General features: G+C 34.3%; 1 protein-coding gene across 1 annotated transcript in view; it reads left to right on the top strand.

The window, feature by feature from the left end:
* The window catches only part of LOC149792345 (uncharacterized), a 297776-nt gene extending 280239 nt beyond the window's left edge, over window positions 1-17537 (top strand). The window contains exons 6-7 of the mRNA XM_089969559.1: window positions 13749-13871; window positions 17522-17537. Coding sequence (XP_089825685.1) covers window positions 13749-13871; window positions 17522-17537 — 139 coding nt within the window. The remainder of the gene's footprint in view (window positions 1-13748; window positions 13872-17521) is intronic.
* Window positions 17538-17833: the final 296 nt, after the last annotated feature.

The raw sequence follows: 17833 nt of genomic DNA, 5'->3' as shown, positions 1-17833 counted from the left end.
TCATACGCGATGAGCAAAAAATGTTTCTTCTACATTTGGCAGTTAACTGAAATACACGAAATTTACTGATACAAATTTCCTTTGAAATTTGGCAGACAGTCGGACAATTACATGTAGGTTTGGTCCTGCACTAATTCTCTTTGTGCCTGGACACCTTTCACTGCTTTTGATGTTAGTAATCATCGTTGAAATATCAAAAGACATACATCGGGAACCTAGTAACACAAGAAAACGGGTAGGAAATATACGCAAAAATGTCCAAAGATATCGAAACATTAACTGACTCCTAAATGTATTATTCACACCATTATCATATTTTAAATGTGAATTGTATCCACCTCATTTGTATATATTATGTACCTCATGACATATATATATATATATATATATATATATATATATATATATATATATATATATATATATATATATATATATATATATATATATATATATATATATATATATAACCGTAATGATTTGAAGAGATGTGGAGCATTTCAACTGACAAATGAGTTATTAAATGTTGTATTAGCTACAAACGAGGATGAGTGACAGAGATAACTCAAAATACTGTGATGATAATACAAAGCACAAATAAGAACGAGGCTGGCGTATCCATCAATATTGCTTACAGTTGCATACGGGACGTGCAACATACCCGCAGCGTTGCTAGGCAACACTAAGTTACTTTAATAATCCTTGCACTTCAGATGAAATGAGATCCCCAAAATTGATCGTCATTATATAAAGGGCCCACTATGTTGTTGATTACATTGCTCTTGATGCTTCTGGCTTATCGCGAGGTTTAAATTGACTGACGAATACAATTCAGATCCTAAGATACCAACCTGAGTTAGAGAGAAAACACCAGTACCGTACTGTTTGTACAAAGTGTCCGGTACATGTTATCGGGTTGTTCTGCATGCACAACTTTGTGCACATGTGCATAAGCATTACAATTCAGGAAGTGTCTTGATAGCTGTATCGTGCTATTTTTATACTTGCTTGTCCATTTTGCCCGTCTTTTTAAAAAAAAAATGCATTCATTACTTCAGTCAAAGACACATTCACTTCGCGGGTTCGACGGGTTGTTTGTAGTGTACAATAATTTTGTTAACACGTTTTTATATTATTTTTTAAGGGATCTGATAACATGAATGCTTGGAACTTGAAAACATCTGAATTATGATACATTAGGTAGTATGGTTGTAGTTCCATAATTGCATGATTCTTTTCCACTGTTTCATTTTGCATTCCTTTATGATGCATCGAAAACATAACAAGTTATTATCTTTATAATGAAATTTGAAAACTTACTGCATTTCATGTACTTTTATCTCCTGAAACATAACACTGGCTAGAATAAGTCACATTTAAAATAAAACATGACTTTTACGATAAAAGTATGATTTTGACATCGAAAAGCTTTCAAAACGAAATGTTGCTACCTACATTTTATTGCAACACAATAAGTTGTCAGACACCGTGAACAAATGAGTAAAAATTTGTTTTCAAATAATTACAAACATTTGACCAAACATGAATATATGTCAACTAAATTATATTCTGTTTTCTCTATTGCTGTAGAATGATGCACAGACTATCCCAAAACTTCTATAATCTGCAACTATCGTCTCTACTCGTGGATAAGTCGCCTCCAATTGCAAATAACATACACTTAGATGTACCGCCATATACTATGCCGTCAGATCAGGCACTGTGTTGTCCAATCTGATGCATTAGTTGCAGCAAATATCATATATCCAGATCTGCATGTGCATTAAGTAGCGACATATCTGGTCTGTGTTGTCTGTTACTTGGATCAGGTTTTACACGAGTACATAGATAAGAGATCAGCTTGTACAAGATTTTTACTGTATAACATATAACTAAATTCTACAGTCTATTGGATAACATCCTGCTACAAGTTATTTTCTTCAGCAATGTGCAAAAACAAACTCCTTTTTTCCATTACATACTGGATGCATTTGACGAGTGGAATCAAAACAAAAAATACAATTAACAAAGGAGAAAAAAATCTTCTTTGTTCCTGTGCAAAGTAACGGATGTTTGACAAAGAAATGCATCTGTTGTCGGATCACATCCATGCACATTGATGCACAGAGAGAGAGAGAGAGAGAGAGAGAGAGAGAGAGAGAGAGAGAGGTATAAGTTCCTACAACCCATCGAATATATTCAGGAGGTACCCGCAATGGCCGAGATGTTAGCGTGCTGGGTTCATGACGGGTACTGGTTCGAATCCTACCATTAGATTAGCCTGGTCAGCTATCGTGGTTAGCCCTAGGCCAAGGCAATATAGGTCAGATGTGTCGGTGATATAAAAAGCACCAAAGCAAACCAAACCTAGCCAAACCACCGTATTCACGAAGGCATGGCACTATGAGAAGCTGTCACTTTAGGGTGGCATTATCGCGGCGAAAATAAACTTGCTGTCGGAAGGTTGATATCAAGTTGGCATTGTCGAAAAGAAATCCCTTGGAGATAACAAAGCCATGCTTTGTTTAACATTTCTGCGAGGAAAACGTATGCATATAAGGCATGTCATCTAGGACAATATATGGTAAGCAAATATATACATACATCTGGCATATAGGTTCAGGAAATTAAGCAATTCGGTACAAGATACACGTGGTCTTAACTAATGGTGACGAAATCATTTATACCTAAAATAAGGATCTAACATATGTCAATTACCTGAAGAAAACTTATATGGAAACGATCATGCTCATATATATATATATATATATATATATATATATATATATATATATATATATATATATATATATATATATATATATATATATATATATATATATACATGAACACACACACACATACGAGTAATATGGAAATAAGGAGTTGACTTTAAAGATGGGATTTCGTTGAGAAAGTTTTATCTACAATAAAACTTGTTTTTAGGTTGTTATTTTGGGCCAGGAAGACCATAGGGACTTTCTAATTTACATTTAGATGTTATCTTGGCAACGAAAACAGATTCATGCAGATATATGTGTAATATGTGGCATGAAATTCTGTAGAGGAAAATTTAATACGTTCTGATAAGTATCTCGGAAAGAGTTCGCGCATTTTATACAAAATAACATAACTTAAATGATCGGTCATAAATAAGGAACATTTCACAGACAACTCAGATCAGTAACTAATTAATGAAAAACAAAAACATAGTATGTACATAGAAAAAAATGTTACAGACAGACGAGTGACGATATTGGTAATAAAATCTGGGAACATAGATGTGCGAAGATTCTATCTACAACAATAACCATCCCAAGTGTAGAAGGAAAATGTTTTCGAACATTTCTACATATTGACTGTTAACGTCAACATATGAAAGTTGCTGTAAGGCCAAATAAAACTGTTTGTGTGGTTCTCATTACCCGACCGACCCTATTTTGTCCTGCTGACTCTGTATTTATTTTCAGGAAAATAAAATTGTAAAACAAATTTCGTTAAAACAGAAGATAAGAAAGGGATGTAACTAGGATCGAAGTTACATTCAGGATACGAATAATGCTTATTTGTCTAGTTTGTGCTTCATCGAATTCTGTCCGGACGCAACAAAATGTTATATCGACCTACCTACCCACAATATTTTTCAATGTATCCAAAACATCACATTTGTTTTGGACTAAGTACTCAGAGATAACAAATTCAAGCTGTGGATGGTTATTTATGGAGACAATTAAATAAAAAACAGTCTATGAAAAATATGTAATTGTAACGAACCGCCACCCACCCCACTCACATTCTACCCCCAAAATAAGTAATTAACTTATATAACATTAGTGGTATTTTGGGGAGCAAAATACATGCACAAAATTAAGGCTATTGTATTGGGAATGAATCTGTGTTGATGAATTTATAATTAATACACTCTGAATTATAAGGAGATGAAATCGAAAACCTTGGAACGCACGCCTAATCGAATGATAGTTTTTGTTGCAGTTATTAAAAAGTCATTATGCAAATTCTCAAACATGAATAAACGATATTTAGAGTGACCATAAATGCATACAAATTATGTATCGGTGAAAATTGACTAATATCATAAATAATAATGTAATCATCGGTGATAGGTAATTAATAACATTTTCCTGAAGAAGACGTTAACACTCAGAGATAATATAAAAATGGGCTTAAGTGAATATTTCAATGACATTGGGGATACTCGAAGCTACTACATGTTGCATCTAAATGGGTCTAACATGAAGGATACTTTTATTGGACCATTTTTACATAGATTAACTATATACATCAGCATATGAAACCCTGTTGATTACCAAACTGCTGTTATATTGTGACTCGAAAATTCCAACCACCCGCGTTATTATCGCATTACGATGCTTTTCAGGTATCGTTTAAGTTTCCTGAGACACTTAATTAAATGTTCTCAAAAACGCATCCCTTTTCTTCGAGCGTTGTAATAATTCATCCTGCTTTAGAGTTCCATGTAGACCTAAACGATCATCTTTGTAAGGGAATCCCATCTTTTTTACAAGCCCGCCGCACCACCTCCTCCCTGCTTTTGTATTCACGTGTGAATACTGCCACCGAATCCGTCAAACACAAAGTTTACGACCAGCTCTGTACCCTGTTCCCGTCTAAGGGGTAGTTTATGGCACCCACCTCCAAGTCTGAACTATTTAGTGTGCTAAGTTGAATATCGTCTAGCTGGGAAAAATCAAGGAAAAGGTTTGTAAATTTTCCATAACACTGTCATACAGATGGCTAGTAACCGTAGTTCAATTTTGTTTTAACTAACCTAAGCGCTTTATATTCTCGCAGAGTTTTTGCCAAGACAGAGACAAACAATGTCAAACAATAAATACGAAATAAAACGTTGAATTTAAAACAATTTTACATGTTTGCAGATATAATGCAAATATTATTTTTAAAGTGTGGTTTTCGGTTAGGTCCATAAATCATGTATCGTTGCGGTTCTAATCAAATGCCGTTGATAAAATGTGTGTGTGTGTGTGTGTGTGTGTGTGTGTGTGTGATTTAGATTTTTAGCGTAGCTTTAACAATTTTAGTCATTTCGCTACGATGTCTGCAGTGTGGCTATTTATAGCGATGTCTAGCAATGGGGCGTCCAGCCGCAGATATGTAACATCATGTCCCACCCAGTCACATTATTCAGACAGACAAAATGCCGACCAGTCCTAGCACTAACCTCTTAATGCTGAGAGCCAAACGAGGCAGTTGCTAGTACCATTTTTATGTCTTTGGTATGACTCGGCCAGGATTAGAACCCTCGATCTTCCGCATCCGAAGCGGACGCTCTAATCACTTAGGCCACCGGAGCGGTCCGAGTGATAAATGAAAAACTGTTATTCAGATATTTCTAACTATAAACGTTTTTCGCGCTTCTTGTGCAGTGTTGAAGCCAGAATGGTTACCTTACCCAATTTATCATCCACTTGCATATGAAAAGGAAATTAGTGCCATCCAAAGTATATTTTCTAAGAAAGACTATATTTAACAGACATACAAAGAAAAAGAAGTAAATGAATCCATGGCATCCTCTTGTGGTAAGTAACTAAGGAATGAAACTGGTTATTTTCTTAAATCGCAGTAATACCCAGGAAATATATTGTTTGTCTTTGCTATTAGTAATTTGTTTTTCTTTTTGCCTTACGATATTTACACATTAAATGATATTGCGATTATACTGATTTTCTATATTCATAACGTCAAGACTAATTGATAAAATAGAACAATATTGAATTAAATGAAATTCAGTTTGTATTGTATTTTGCAAACTTGTTCATAAGACAAACTTTATTAGGGTCCCGGGTGGCCGAATTATCTAACGTGCTCGCCTTTATCAGTCAATGCAATCTCATCTCTGTCCGCGTGGGTTCGAGGTTCGGGTTCAGCCTTATGAGGGTATGTTCGAAAGCTAACAGAAGCTTCACGTGGGGCAGTGCTTCTTTCCGGGTTCTTCGTCCAATACTTATACTAGCCGCTATATATAGCTTATCATGTGCTGAAAACTGGCGTTAAGCAACATCAGCAACAACAACAGGGGTCTCAAACACGCGGTTCGCGGACCGCATGCGGACCGCCAAGCATTATTATATGCCCGCAAAGTGATTGGCGTCACAAGGTGTCAAGAGATTTATCAAAGGGGGTGCGGCCTTTGGGCAATCGAAAATGCCATCATGCGGCCCTCAGGATGGTTTGAATTTGAGACCCCTGAACAACAAACTATATTTGTTTTGACCGTAGTAGATTAATTAGTTTTTTTTTCCTGAAACTTATAAGTTCTGATTATAAAATGATCATATGGAAGCAGAGATTCTCTAATTATCCGTTGTCGTATAAATTTTGAAGTTTTATGCAATGAAAACACAGAAGATAATTTGCACTGAAATACAGTGTTAATTCCATGTACGACGTTATAAATTTAAATGAAACACGTATGCTATTATTGTATGGTAATTACAGGAAGCCCAGAAAATGAGGCATCCATTTTCCTTTTCTTAGGAATAAAGACATCTCCGTTTTTATGCCCTTACTATATTTTATTTTATGCTGACAGTGGAATTAGTTTTGTTTCAGAATACATGTATTTGCATCAGATCTAATTAATGCAGAAGTCTAAGACATGGATTGAAGAAGAGATTGGAAGATGGAGGGCACGTAGAGATGACGAATCCCACATGAAATTTAGCTCCTTTTCCGCTAAAGCTATTGTCTCCGCCTTAGTGCTTGATTCCTTGCCGCGTATCGTCGAAATGAAAATGACGCGAGTGAAACTTTTATGTTGTATGTTATAATTACAAGCTCCTAAAGGTGTTATAAAAGGAATCGTAAAAGGGCTTTTTACGTTCGTCGATGACACCCCACGAAATTAAAACTTGGGAACGCGATCCTTAGGTGAATGCTGCTCTCTGGCGTTTTACGACGGCCATAAAAACTTGCTTCGTATTTAGCACGGAGTTCACGGCAACGAACAATGCCAGAACCGATTTTAGTACTTGGGGCAGGATTAATTCTTATTTGCATATAAATTTGGTCAATCTCTAATGCATTCTATTCGGACAAGATCGGCTCTCATGGTACTATTGTTCAAAAGTTACAGCCTCCAGAAGCCCACACTCGAGGCTTTGATGTCGTTCGCCGAGGTTAAACCTGGGGAAGGTAGTCAAAAATTAAAATAGCACAATTTACTATATTTTTATCCAAAACAATGTATCTTTATCACTGTTATTTGCGGATTAGTGCCAACTGTTTGCATCGATTTGCAGAGTGGTCATCAAGATATCACACGTGCTTTAAAATTTTGTGAGGCTTTAGAGTTATAAAAACCGATTAATATTTCTAATTTATTACTTGGATGAAACGTAATGTATCCGAGTCCTAACGAAGGCTTCACCTCTGATAATTTTATGATTCAGAGGCATCAAAACATTTCAAAGGTGTTTCGCACCTGAAAAGTCGGTCTTTATTTGATGATCAGCTATATATTTTGTACAAGAAATTTGACAAACAAAAGCACTTGAAAAGCATGTTTCACCCAGAAAACAGAAAAGGATGTCGCAATATTTTTGTCTTAGAAAACCTTATGATATTATTTATACTACAACTACAACAACAACTACTACTACTACTACTACTACTAATAATAATAATAATAATACAATCTTTGTTTTACTACAAAACGTAATCTCCCTTGTGGACCTCAGTTATCTACATATGTGCTGGCAAATATATAAAATACAGTTAGGAAACAAACATCATTACAAAAATAGATATAATGGATTGATGTACATGAGAGCAACTAAGCATGAATTCAGCACACAGCATTATTTACACCAACATGCATGACTAAAAACTTGTCGTTCTCTCACTCTCTCTCTCTCTCTCTCTCTCTCTCTCTCTCTCTCTCACACACACACACACACACACAAACACACACACTTCATATGATATATGCGTATACAAAATACAACTGAGTTGGCCATAACCGGTTATAAACATTGTCTGGATTGCATCCATTTCAAACATTTCCAGTGAAAATTAGGTACTGATGACGCTTCTTTAACATCTATAGGCATACAGTTCTAAATGATTGGGCCGGAGAAAGCTATTTTAATACATGTCAGTTTTTGGCTTAGGGAGAAGAAAGTTATTAGGTGACGTATTGCATACCATCGTTCGAACAGAAACCGTACTGATCTAATTCATCCTTTTATTGAACTTATCATTTATATAGTTTTTCATAGAACCATTAACAACTTTATAAATACATGTTGCCATTGATAAACATATTCTTTCGTAGAGAGTCATGATCTTCTAATACGTCTTACATTTGGGGACATGATCAACTCTGTTTTCTTTGAGAACTCTGGTGGCATGTTTTGTAAATCTGTCTTACATTTGTGGACATGATCAACTCTGTTTTCTTTGAGAACTCTGGTGGCTTGTTTTGTAAATCCTTCTACTTTTTAACAAATTTGTTTTAGAAGCCTTACACCTTACGATGTCACAGTAGTCCAGATGGGGTTGAATATAATTATTGTAAAACTTTATCCTGTAGTTTAAGGTTAGATATGCTTAATTTTTTTATGTCAACCACATATTCCTAGCCATGTTTCTGGTAACGTTACTGATATGCTCTGACAGTAACATATTGGTATCAACTTGAACTTCTAAAAGTTTATCTTTGGTAACATTTTCCAGTTCGACTTCATTAAAATGGATGTGAATATTATTATCTTTAAAATTTTCTTGAGTGATTATCAGCATCATTTTAATTGTCTAAATTCATTCTACATTCAAATATGTTTACAACATTAGAGAGTTTTACCGAAGCATTACATGAGTTTCTTTGAACAGTAGTTTAATACAAGATAATATCATAATAAGGTGGTGTCATTAGCATAGAGATTGCGTTCAATATTTACTGTATGTATTTATAAAGGTAATCAATAGTTGTGGCCCTAAAAATACACCTTGATGTACATCCACATGTTACACTTTTTTTTCTGACATTACACTGTTTACTTCAACAATTTGTTTTCTTGGAAATACGGCTTATACAAATGTGAAGAGTTACTGTTGAGCTTGTAAAGGTGTTTTTTTCTTTGTTCTCAAGAAAAATGTGATGAACTAAATCAAAAACTTTACTAACATCATCAGCACAACTCCAACTAGTTCTCCATTATCTAAAGTTTGAGCCATTGTTTCAACCATAGTAGTAAGAACAGTCTCACATGAATGAGTTCGGTGAAATCCGTATTGTTCTATCGTATCACAGATTGCGTTTATCATGAAAAATTCATTAGGGAGTCATGTGAATTTTTTTCCGAGAATTTGTTTATAAGACAGGAGGGATTGAGATAGGCCTAAATTTTAGATTTATGAAGAGATTTCACTTTGGCCTCCTTCCATTTGTCCGGAAAGGTGTTTCATTTTTACACTAAGATTGCCTAGATATGCTATGCTGATGTCCGTAAAAATCTTGGTTCAATGATGTCAGCACCTGTGAACTTTGTTACTTCTAAATTTCGAAGTAATTATCGTTACTTAATTGTCCGTTATTAAAGGTATTTCAACGAAAGTACTGACATGAAGTTTTCATCACAAAGGCGTGAAAATTCCTCATGGCTATATGGAGTAATTTGTTCTTTTATATTATCAGCAACAGTAACAAAAACATTTTAAACTCATTGGTACTATCTTGATTGTTATTGATGCATACACCATCTTTTCTTAATGTACATCAATTATTGTAATGTGAATGAGCATGACCTTTACCAGCGTCATGGTCTTTAAAAATTGTCCAAAAGTTTCCTGATGCATGTCTTACCTCATCAATCAGAAGCTGTTAATGAGATGTTTGATAACATTGTTAATGAGATGTTTGATAACATTGTTAATGAGATGTTTGATAACCTTAGTGGCCTTACAGCTTCATTTCTCATTTGTTGGTATTGGGCAGCGTTTCCTAGTCTTTATATTAATCACGCGCTTTTATTCCTTGCAAGATTTCTGCTGTAATGCAAATTGGCTGAATAATACGTTTAACTTTGTACTTTTTCAAGGCAGTGTGCCTATCGACCAATAACGACTGAGTACCAATGAATATTGAGCATCATTGGCATCGTCACATCTTTTAATAATACCCCATACTTGAATTCCTCCAGGAACTTCTTTTCGTTAAATCTTTAAAAGATCGATATGAAGTTTTATGGTGAGATGATTTTGAGGGTGAAAGAATTGGTCCTGCTGGCAAGAAATGTGGGGTAATGGTCACTTTGGTCAGTGGAGTGGACATCAATACAAATCACGTTATTTGAGGTATTTGAACAAATGTGGTCAATTAGAGTTTTACTGTTTTAATCGACAATCCTCATTGGTTCCGTTACATGCTGAGCCAGTCCATATGAGGTCAATCAATTGACCAGTAATTTTTAATGTGAGGGTTTGGTAAATCATTGTTAATTTCACCTAGGAGGAATAATTATTTTTCTTCATTTAGAAAATTTTCATTTTGATCTTCAAACATTGCGTTCCATTTTACACACATACACGGAAGTAAAAAACATTGATTTCTTTCCGAAATCCAAATCTGCAAACAATAATAAATACCACAAAAGTGACAAACACCCGTATTACTTGTATTAAAAATATCCAACTCAGCTCCATGTTTCTCTCTCGTACCACTCTTCTTCTTTTCACCCCATTATTATTACATCAATATCAAAGTAAAATACTGTGGTGAAAGTCAAGAAAGACTCTACATGTACCGCAACCCTCCTTATGAACGACCCGTTGTTTTCTACTCAGATGTGGACGTTGATATCAGTTATACCGTGTCATCCACGATGACAAGCATTGGATATGGCAGCTCCTCAATTAAATGAATATAAACAAGTATTGTGTTACCCTGTCAATCTAATTTACACTAAATATACACTAAATATACACGCTCAAAGGGAGAGGGATTTTAAAGAAACATTCTGTTAGGCGTTTATATACTAGTTATATTCTCTTTATGTTTAGTACTAAAATTTTTAGTATCAAACCAGTTCGTATCACGCGCGACAACTGTTATTCAAGGCCCCCTCCTCGTTTCATTTTATGCAGAGTGTAATACAATCAGTCGGGCAATAAAACTAACTGATAAATGTTTATTAGTTCATAAAATATTAGAAAAAATAGAGCAAGAAAATTCCGAACAAGCACTGTATTTGAAGTAAAGAAATCTGTTCACAAAATACATTTACCCAGTTACACATAGTATGGAGGAGAAATACCTGTAAACAATATTCACCTGTTGTATATAAAAAGACGAGTACTACCTGTCTCTTTCATTTTTGATTTGATGCACACATGAATATATATCATTGACAATCAAACCCGTATTTAAAGATGTCACAAAAAGTCAAATAAATATTCAGATATTTTTATTATCGCTTAAAAAATCAATTTTATTATAGATGGTATGGTACAAAGCAATGTAATATATTTGTTTGCAAGTCCATACTCAGAAATATTTAATATGAAATTTTATATTTACATGCCTTATCTTCTCCGTATCCCCACCCCTTTATTTGCTCTCCCTCCTCATGTAAACTATTTTAATAATGGTTTAAAATTACACATCAGTTGTTATCATCATTATCATTATTATCAACAACAATATCATCGTCGTCATCATCATCATAGCATATCGTATATCAGTACTGTATAACCTTTCAAATGATGAGGTGCTGTACAACACAAGAACAATGAAAACAACCAATATTATTATCGCCGTAATCATCTTCTGTGTTTCATACCTATATATACCGTGACTGTATCACCGACATCGTCCATATATTTGTAGTCACAAAATTTGTCATCGTAGTTGTCATCATGATCATCATCATCTCATCATCATCATCATCATCATCATCTTTGTTCTCGCAAAAGTATATAACGAACCTACGATCACATTCTATAATTGCATCTGTCTCATGACGTATACTTGTTTCAAAATATCTTCTCTCACAAATGGATGTGGTAAATAGCACTGCAAGATGTGCTTAGCTTGTTATTTTCTTGTGTACCCACAACTTTAATATCATTTAATTTTCACGAAACATATGAGTCGCCGTCTTGAATACTTTGACAGTCCTTTGTTATTTCTTGACAAAGGCACATTTTCTAAGCCAATTTAAACTGAATGTGATTCACTGTCAACGTAACTTAGGACAAAATATGCCTCTTGGCCGCAGATATCTTTTTCTCATTCTTTTCTCCTTTATTTTCATAAGATGGCTTTCATGATTTAATCTAAAATTACTTTGCCTGATTCGTGTTATTAAACCATTAGTTTCCATTTTGTTCCACATCTTGTGAAAAATAAAAGAGTACATCAGATTTTAAACGATGTTCAGGTGGTATATTGAATTTTAATTTCGGTTTATGGCCCTCTGGGATCATGCATTGTCACCCTATGCCTGGTTTGTTACTTTCATTCTTTTTCTCGGAACGGAATTATATTCATTTTCAGTGGAATAATTTCTGATATAAGGAACATAAAATTGATCTGATACCTTAATATAAAACGAAATTTACCCTTAAGCTCGCATGTGTAATGTTAACGACATTTTGTTTTCAAGAATACGAGTATCTGGCCAGTTGCTTACAAGAAATTATCTGATGAATGCCAGCAAAATACAAAACAACCTTATATATATATATATATATATATATATATATATATATATATATATATATATATATATATATATATATATATATATATATATATATATATATATATATATATATATATAATGTATGTATGTGTGTGGGTGGGGGAATGTGGGTGGGCGTGCGTGTATATGCGTTATCTCTTTCACCTAAATCTTCTTAAAAAATAACGGATTATCCGCTTTAGAAAATTGGTTTATCGACACTAATTGTCATTTATCGTGATTTTTACAATGATGCATATTAATTTCTTTTGTTTAAATGGCATGAGGTAAACTCACTAGGATCTCTTTTTTGTAACAATAATTTGAAATAGCTCTATGTTTCAATAAGATGGAATGCTGTGTCCATTCGTAAAGACTTTCTTGACTTTCACCACGGTATTTTACTTTGATATTGATGTAATAAGAGTTAAACATTTCAACTGCTTGCTTTCTCAAAAACGTTTCCTGTTTTTATTCAAAACGTGCATGTATTTTCTCAAAACGTTCATGAATATGTTCAAAACGTTCATGTATTTATTCACAACGTTCATGTATGTATTCATTTATCACCAAATTATACTACACTTGTGTGTTTTACATATGCATGTTATATGGGTTGAATATGTGAAATGTTCAAACTTGTAACATAAATTTTGGACTGACGTATTGGAGGAGACATTTACATAGTTTTCATTCACGTTTAGCTCGGCAGAAGAGCGAAATTGAAAATAATATTTTAATAAAAGTTTAGCAGCACTTATCTTTATCCTTGGTTAGAAGATGCATGCGTTTTTTTGTGTAAAATTCAAAGTCTGACAAGAATAATTTTCGTAATGCGTTCAGTACTCAGATGGTAGCATTGTCATCTATGAGTCATTCTCTCGGGCAAAGTTCGCCAAAATATGCTAATAGCTGCAGTAAATAAGAAAAAAGTTTTATGAAACAATTACCCGATCTTTGTTAATACACAAATGTTTGAAATAAGCATTTTCCTTTCCTTGACAGATGGAAATGGCCTAATATCCATCAAAATCGGACAGTCAGAACGACACAGAGCCATAATATTTCGGAACACTTATCCAACACTTCCACTGCACATATTTCACCGACATCCGGATTCATAGTTAGGTATGCGTATCCGCCATTTTGTATCCCATACATATTGGATTGTTGCATGTCGCACAATAACTATTTTGACATTCGTTCTGCTTTGTCATTTTTCTTTCTCAAACACATGCAACTTATGACCGTTACATTATACTTACAATCCAATCTTGTTTTATTCTTTTCTTTTACGATCGTTCGTCGGAATCTGCAGTATCATTGGTTCAAGAAGTACGTATCTGTATTTGGTGTATGATTTCTTGCAAAGTGTTAATATATTTATTTCAATAGAAAACTCGAACTTTCTTTTAAATGACACATGCTATCTCATTTATTGGTTCTGAAAACACATGAATACAAAAGTCAGGCAAATGACATCGCTATAAAAATTACGTTGTAGGTATAACCTTTCCAAATTGCATGTACTAGTAGAAGGTGAAGAAGAAGAAAGAACTTGAATTGTGACCAAAGTGTTAGCAAGACAAAGTCATTAGAATTCCCTTGTTCAATATTTACATTATCTACAATTCTATTAATTAGATTGCTCTAACGTTCTTGATGGTAAAAGCGTTTACAGGCCGTTACTATGACGCTATCGGTAAACAATGTTGCAAATATATACCACAAAAGTAAGAAATATGATTTAAACCTCATCACCTAAAGACGTGCATGAAGCATGTGGTTAGTGTGCTACGTAACTGGTACCTGATAATTACATTCACGTCAAACACGAAATAGTTCTACTATACAGAAAGAAAAGGCAAAGAGAATGATGAAACCTTCACTAGTTCGGAAAGATATATATATCTTTTGTAAAGGCGAGTGGGCAACGATTATAATCGATATACATTGTAGCCGATACAGAAATGTGTGCTTCGCAAAAGCCAATGAAAATGATAAACAAACTTCATTTTTGGAAACGTCTGATATCATCGAACAGGCTAGAGATTTTATGATTGCTTCTGGTAAGATTTGAACCCGTGCTAGGAGTAACACCAAATGTCGCCAAACCCTCATGCAGTAGCGTCTCAATCGACTAAGCCATGCGTTCATCTCAGAAACAAATGACAGACCAAGATCAAGGACAAGAATTCTAGGTGCTCAGCAACCGGTACGCTAGGCAAATTGAACTAATATTCAGCAACATGCACCCCACCCGCCGATTGTATTTAGAGATGTAAAAAACATATCTGCATGAAAATATTAATTAACACACACACACACACACACACACACACAAAGACATGTCGTTTGGTGGGGGGTTGGGGTTTAGTTGAGATGATGTACGGGTTGGCGTGTGTAATCACAGCGGAACGTGCCGTAACCCACAGGCTCTGGTTCTATTCCCATGATGGAGCTAAATATAGCTCTTTAAACCTGTATGACCATACTCTTTCTGTGTGTTTACACCCACGCACTCATAGTCCCTTCTACGCTACACTAGGAGGTGGAAAGGTGATCCTTATCTAAAAGCCATTGCAGATACCGTGTACGAGGTTCATTAGTGGGAATGCTGACGTCCATATTTATGTCAGGCTCAATCAGCTGGTGACGGATTTCAGCTGATTGACAAATTTTCACAACAGCATCGCATACCCATTCGTGGTCCTCTCTACTCATCAGGGGATAATATTTATCTGCATCATGATAGAGTTATTCCCCTTATATGACTCTTCTGTTACACTGGACACGTGAAATTACGGATCTACAATTTAGATAATAAGCATTTATTAATTATCTCCTTTTCTTTCCCTCGAGGATCGTTGATTGTCGTAGATGGTCTTCTGGAGCATAATTGGTTACTGCTATCCAATCTCTTGTCTAGTACCGGTTCCATTGACTTTTATGAGGTCAGGGCAATAACATCGCCACACGGTCAGAAATAAAATGCCGGTCCTCATTAATACATTATTCAATGGTTATCGAGCAGATATCTGTGTGCCAGTTGTTTGTTGTTTTTTGAGGTGGGTGAGTGGGGGAAAGGTACTTTTTTGTTGCATGTACAGACTAGTTTCTCTCAGGACTAGGGTAAAATGTTGACCATTTGCAAGTAGAAATATAAATTGTATGAGGCGAGAAAATACATGTGTAATTGTTAAAAAGATATTAAATCGATATTAAGATAATGTCCATATTAAATAGTAGATACTGAAATAAAATCAGTTTTACTATTTCTCAAGCAGAGGATTATGTTAATCTCTTTCCGACAAGTTTGCTCATTTCCTACGGAAATGTGTATATGTATATATATTGTCAACTCTCGTTACTAGGACCAAGTTCGTTCACGTCCATTTTCTAGTTATAATGAAACTGTCGATTTAAAGATCAGATTCAGTTTAGAGTGATTCTAAAATAATATATATATATATATATATATATATATATATATATATATATATATATATATATATATATATATATATATATATATATATATATATATATATATATATATATATATATATATATATATATATATATATATATATATATATATTTACATATATATGTGTGTGTGTGTGTGTGTGTTTAGTTATTTAACAGTGCAAGTTTGGTCTCGAAATACCTGATTTTAAATTAAATTTCAATTTTACGTTAAACTTTGAATTACCATGTTTGAATTCTGTGTCTTTAACAGTGTCGATTTCTTTTCATATGTCCTTTAAATTACTGGTTATGGATGCGCGAACATTTTTCAAGTCATTCTTATGATTATCCTGCGGAAGATCAGCTTGTATTTTGTGATCCTGGAGGATATGAATTTCAGTTGGGCTTCAGTCTAGAACCTTCTCAATTAGAATACTTAGCTCATCTGGTATAATTGTGTTGAAGACTAGCTTGTGTCCAATGCTTTCAATACAACAAGCTTTAAGCAAATAGATAAAAATATACAAAGCCATGCATTTCGTACATTTGCAAGCTCATTTTGAAATGCAGATAAAAAAATATGTTCTAAATAAATACACATTGCTCTAAAATTTATTATTGGGCTTTTATGTATTTAACATGGCAATATTAAGAATTTGTATCTTCAGCATTTCAAGTTTTCAAAGATGTATTTCTTTGAACAAAATGAATCGCTTCACAATCAAGTGAATTAATTTCTGTCTCGTTTAAACGAATGACCACACGGTTGAATAATAAACTGAGAAACGAGTCGGCTACGCTATTTTGTAGTCTTGTTATTGGCATGTGGTCGCATTGGTGGAGGGGGCATCATAACATTGTCATATCAGAAAGGTGTATGCTACATTAAATGTTTCAGATTAATCCAGCAAAAATAGTTCATGTGATTAATCTGCTTATCGTTTTGTTATTGTCGTTTTAGTGTTAAAATTAATTCAGTCTTTGAGTAACGTTGTCATAAATCTGTTTTTTTTTGTGTGAAAGTGGTCAGATTCGCATCATCCAATTACACACACACACACAGACACACACACAGACACACACACAGACACACACACACAGACACACACACAGACACAACCGCATTTAGAAAATGAAACGTACGTTTATGATGAGAATGCACTACGTTTGGTGGTATCGGATTTTTAGCTTATTTCAATCGATTTTCATTCCTCTTTATGTAACTTCTTGAATCCTGGAATATGCCCCTAAGAAACCTCAAATTTGGCTAATACAGTTCATACGCTGTTATTGTTGATGTTGTGCAGGAAGGAGCCTGTATGACGGAGGTTATGGGACACGACTCGAGGGGTTTAGTTTTTTGCCGCGGTTCTGTTTCGTCTTCAACGCTTTAAACATCCATTAAAATATCATCGCATCATCTTCATCTTTCAATACTGCTAGTATTTATTTAAGCAGATTGTCGTCCAATCAGATGGACGATGTAGCGGACGGAAGTCGAAAGTTTATAATAAACTATGCATTTCAAAGAAAGGATATTGGAAAAAGAGGAAAAGAGGATGTAATTTCTATGTATCTACTGAATTTCAAATTTAAAAGATAACGTTATCGTTTCAATA

The sequence above is a fragment of the Sinohyriopsis cumingii genome, chromosome 9 (genome assembly GCF_028554795.1).
Source record: "Sinohyriopsis cumingii isolate HCF-2022 chromosome 9, ASM2855479v2, whole genome shotgun sequence".
NCBI classification, from domain to species: Eukaryota; Metazoa; Mollusca; class Bivalvia; order Unionida; family Unionidae; genus Sinohyriopsis; species Sinohyriopsis cumingii.
Note: the sequence above shows the minus strand (reverse complement) of the source record. Positions and strands in the feature narration are given on the sequence as shown.